The following is a 5,268-nucleotide window of genomic DNA, read 5'->3' on the forward strand; positions in this document are numbered from 1 at the left end:
TTCTAACGTAACTCTTTAAGTGTTCATGATCTTAGGATGTAAGCTTGTGGTTTGAAACCATAATGTTTCATTTTTTCACTTTATCTAGGATTCAAGCAGCTCTTTGCTCATATGTTGGGTTTTATAAAGTTCAGTGGGCGACCGTTCAAGTCTACATGCTGGTCAGTGGCAGCTGGGCTCTTTTACAACAATGTGCTTTGGCATCGTGTTGCTGAAAAAAGCTGAATCTTTGGTGGCTGCGTTAGTTGAACAGTAACAGCTTTCTTACAGATGTTTGTGGATTCCATCATATGTGGTTCATAACGTCATTGAGATTTCATGACTTGATGGATTTGGCTGCACAGTGTGAATGTTGGTGTCAGCGCTGCATTAGAAACCGACCTGATTCTGCGTGTGCTCAGGAACATCCACACCTGAAGAAACACTGACGGTGAAATAAGCACAGGTTTCCACCTTAAATGAGCTCTGAGCCCGGGCTCATTTAAGGTGGAAACCTGTGCTTATTTCACTGACAGGTTTCTAAACCACACTGTGTCCCTGCGGCTTTGCTTCATAGTTAGTCCTCACAGACTCGAGGAGCTTATGAAACACAAACTGTGCTTTTATTTACATTTACAGAAACGTTGCTATAAACACGTCCGTCGTGACTGCGTGCGCTCGGAGTCTTTGGAAGGTTAGTGTTCTTGTTTAAGACTCCACTGCGAGCTGGTGAGGAGGCTCGCTGTTGAGGAACACGTGTGAAACCACACGAGCAGCTGCAGAGTGATAACGCTGAGACTTCTGCATTTGCAGCCAACAACAGAGCACATCACCTCGCCATCATTTCAAGCGCGTTCACACGTCACATGATTCATGCGATCTTATCTCCGCTGCACACGGTTGTTTGGTACCTCCGTTTCATAACATTTATCTTCTTTAAAATACAGTAGTTAGTGCTACGTGACAAACACAGGCGGCTGGCAGGCCTCCAGCCCTCGGAGTAAAACGCAGGAAGCGATCGTGGCTCGTTGCTTTGCGTCGTTTGTGGTTGTTTTTTGAACGTTTGTGCCACAATTTCCAGGTTTGATTCACTGAGCAATAATACAGTTTAAGAGTGTTTAAGAAAACAGGTGTCAGCGTCTCTCTGTGTCTACGGATGAGCTAGTTTTGTGTCATGTGACCTGCTGCTAATGCCTCCTTTGTGTTTGTTGCAGCCATCTTCCAGATCATCCAGAGCATCAGGCAGGGCATGTGATGATCTTTGACCCCAGAGATGCTGAGCCCGATGGAGGGAGGGAGGGGCACACCGCCTTCAAAACACACCCCCAACACACTCTCTCACACACACACTTGTACCTGTGGAGTCTGGACTCTTCCCTCTCTCTCTGCAGCACATCGCCTGTTTGTTTACTCCCGTCTCTGTCGATGAAGCTGATCCATCACATATTGATAATTGGTTCCTGTCAGATGAAGTCTTAAATCCTCTTCCTGTCGGTCGTCCAGCTGCTCTCTCTCGTCTCTGCTGCTTTTCTCAGTCCCCGGTTTAAAGGGACAAAGCGCTGTTCTTCCTGCTGTCGGCTCATTAATCATAAATCCTGCGAACGCGCCTCCTTTCTCAGACCGTCGCTCAGTCTTTAGGACCCTCGTGAGTCTGAGCTCATTTGCTCAGAAAGACTCAGCCATCATACTGTGAATCATTGTAATAACAGGACAAAGTTACGGTTCAGACAGATGTTTACATGCAGCACGCCTCAGATTTTAAACTTTTGTACATTGAAGCCTGAGAAGAGCAGCCCAGCCTGGAAGACCTTTAATGTGAAAAAAAAGAATGTCTTCCAAATTAAAAGTCTAACACACCTGTTCTAGTTTCAGTTCATATTGAGTGTATTTGTTGTGAATTTTGTATTTTTGTCAATAATAGTTCAGTGATTTATGTGATTTCGAGTGCTGTTGCTAAGCGCTGTTTAATGACTGCTTATTACTTAGTGTTTCAAATGTGAAACAAACAAAAAGAACAAATCTATTTATTTCTGAGGAGCCGTTTAATTCATTCCGCTGATTATTCAGTCGCATATCATAAGTGTTAATATTAGAAATGGTTTAAAGACAAACATTTACTTTAAAGAAGCAATTTTAGCTTTTCTGCTGGAGCTCTTTAGTTTCAACCACAGCTGTTACTCTAATCTCTCCTCTGGTAACTTTCACTTACATTTAGTGCGTCTTCTTCACAATAAACCCTGCTTGAGCTGTGATTGGTTATATTTGTGATGAATTAATGAAATAGTTAAGTTACAGATAAAATGTTTATTTTAAACTCAGGGTTGAAATCTGCAGATTGCGTCTATCAGCAGCACGTCTCTCATCCAAAACACTTTTTTGTGAGTGAGTGTGAAACAGGAAGTATATGAATCACATGAAGAAGAAGTCAGAGCTTCATCTTCTAACTGTGAGCGCTAGTTAAAAATGTCTCACGGGGCCTCGTAAATTCTTCTTTTAGCTCTCAGATTTTCAGAGGTCCAAAGTCATTTAAAGTAAATGAATCTGGGCTTTCATGACGTGCAGATGAAGCGACGAACAGACTGTCAGCAGGGTGAAAAGACGTTGAATTAAAGCACACAGGAAGTGATTGTGAATGCAGGTTCATGCTGGATCATCGTGTGAAGTTTACAGGATTCAGACTGGAAATGTGATTTCTCTTTAAAAACAGCGCTTTGCTCCTTTAAATCCCTTCCCCTCCACACACTTTCAGTTCTTCTGCTGTAAATGAAGTAAAACAAGCTGATGAAACGAGCTCCGTCATTACAAACGTCCTGCTGACGTTTCCATGTGAAGCAGTCGGAGACGTTCCTTCAGCTGGATGACACGCTCCGCTTTGATACTAAATAAAGCTCCAATATTTTTCTCTACACGCCTCCCGGCTCCTCTTTGTCTTTGCTTTCTCTGTAAAAAAAAAGAACCTCATAATGCCATGTTTACGACCAACAAGGCAGTGCAGGCATGAATTCATCTCTGAAAGTGAAGACTGTCTCTGAGGACACCTGAGAGTTGAATTGTTCTTTCCGATAAAGGATCTCAGACCAGCTGCTGCCATCTTGTGGCTGAAGTTAATCATCATTGTAAACTTGCTTTACTAACAGCTGTTCTGAAGAAGAGGGGTTAGCACTATTGAATTTGTACTGTTATCCACGGTTTTATTGATTATATGAAAAACAAATCAACCTGTCCTGCTAAAGATTAAGTTGGGAAACAAGGGGACAGATGGAGGATGCAGAACAGTATGGAGCCCCTCAGTGATCGCACTCAATTGTCCATAACTCCACTACCAAACCGGGTGCTAACATGAAGCCTGTTACCCTGACTCTGCACACTGACTGCCACCAGTGAGCCCAGAAGAAGACAGAGTTACCATCATTAACATCACTAGCACAATAACGTAAAACATAAAGAGGAAAAACTACAATTGTAGTATTCAAAATACAAAATAATTAGAAGCAAATAAATGACACAACTCCAATGTCAAAGTACATATATACAATGTATATATACACAAACATCCCGTAAATAAACACTAGCCTTTACAAATAACACAATAGATCAGCTGGTACTTCATTAAGGAGGGTTGGGGGTTCAAAACTCAGTTTTATAACACACCTCTGGGCAAGACATCTGTTTATCAGTTGTATTACCAACGGGGTTTCTAATCAATTTAAAGCTTTTTACGCATATCTGAGACCAGAACTTTTGGCCTAAACTGACTGATAAATCTGCTTCCCATTTTGCAATAGGAAGAGATATTGATTCATCTATTTTGGAGACTGTCCTGTATATTTTAGACAGTACTTTGGGGGTTTTAAGATTAAGGAATTGTGATGGTGTTTGTTATTTAACTTCATTAGCCTTAAATTCCTCTTTGTTTGTTTTTTTGTACTATAGATTTAATTTGTTGATATTCTAAAAATCTATTCTTGTTAATCCCACACTGTATAACTAGTCTGTCAGATGGAATAAAGTCTGTTCCTTAGAATATATGTTCCAAGTATTTAATTCTTTTACAACTGCAATCTGGGAAGTTGATCATATTATTGTTTTGTAATATGTCAGGTTTGTTCCAGGTGAACGTTTGCAGGGATTAATGAAGACTCATCATTTTTAGAAACTCCCACCATGCTATCAGGAAGAAGCTGATATTGATGCCATTTGATGTTTGAGCTGATAAATGGTACTTCCAAAATCTCTCTGTTATTGTTAGAGCCTGTTCTACGTCTAGCCAGAGCCCATCTGAAAGGGTATGTTTTAACCATCCTAAGGCTGTTGGCTAAGAAGTTAGGCAGATCTAGTCCTTCTTTGTCCTCGGTCCTTTGTAGCTTTTTAAGATAGCACGCGGGGGTTTATATTTTCAGACTGCAGTGGTGTAGAAGAAGAATTATGAAACGAGCAATTAATCAGAAGAAGTATAGATACTGAATAATCTGAAAATCTTGAAAAAAAGTTTATTAATATAATTACCTCAGAGAGAGTGGTTTGTGAGTTTTGGAGAAAAAGTAAACATCATAAAGAGTGTTTTTATGTTCCGCATTCTTGCATCTTAAGCCCTCAATCACTATAGCCTGTCTAATTCCTGCTGGAGTTCACCTGTTGTCAGCGGTGAATCCAGCATTATTGCTTGACTGTCTTATTAATAACTTCATTTAATTCGAGTTTTACATAGTTTGTTCAGTATTTCCTGTTCCTGTTGGGACACGAAGGCTTCTTCGAAGGATTTCATGTTTTTTTTCTAATCCCTGAATATTTTGTTTTGTTTTTTCTTTTTAAAATGAAATGAAATTATTTTACCTCATCATAGCTTTCCCTGCTTCCCAGAGAACAGATGTTGATGTTCCAGGCAGATTTTTATAGTGTAGATGAGGGGTGTCAAACTCATTTTGGTTCATGGGGCCACATACAGCCTTATTAGATGTCAAGTGGGCCAAAGCAGTACAATCATAACATAATTACCTATTAATATTAATAATTATAATAAGTCCATGTTTTTTTTCCACTTTTTTCATGCAAAGAAGTACAATTCCATTAGAAAATCTTCATATTTAATCAGATATCCCTTTTCAAAACATATAACAACTTTTGCTTTCTTAATTCAAGTGTTGCACAAATACAAACAACTGACAACATAGTATTGCACTTTAACATTTATGGCATTGCACGAACAATAGGATGCCACCAAAACAAACTAATTTGTAGTAAAGCTGTTGACTTACATTAAATTTTATATTTTTGAACTTTTTCTACAGC

The 5,268-nt window shown here is 39.6% G+C and overlaps 1 protein-coding gene across 1 annotated transcript in view; it reads left to right on the forward strand.

The window, feature by feature from the left end:
* Window positions 1-2,885, forward strand: part of zgc:85858 (uncharacterized protein LOC405879 homolog) — an 8,462-nt gene extending 5,577 nt beyond the window's left edge. The window contains exon 3 of the mRNA XM_005951819.2: window positions 1,194-2,885. Within this exon, the coding sequence (XP_005951881.1) occupies window positions 1,194-1,234 (41 nt within the window). The 3' untranslated portion in view covers window positions 1,235-2,885. The remainder of the gene's footprint in view (window positions 1-1,193) is intronic.
* Window positions 2,886-5,268: the final 2,383 nt, after the last annotated feature.

The sequence above is a fragment of the Haplochromis burtoni genome, unplaced genomic scaffold, assembly GCF_018398535.1.
Source record: "Haplochromis burtoni strain Fernald_Lab_line unplaced genomic scaffold, NCSU_Asbu1 Contig_1129, whole genome shotgun sequence".
Lineage (NCBI taxonomy): Eukaryota > Metazoa > Chordata > Actinopteri > Cichliformes > Cichlidae > Haplochromis > Haplochromis burtoni.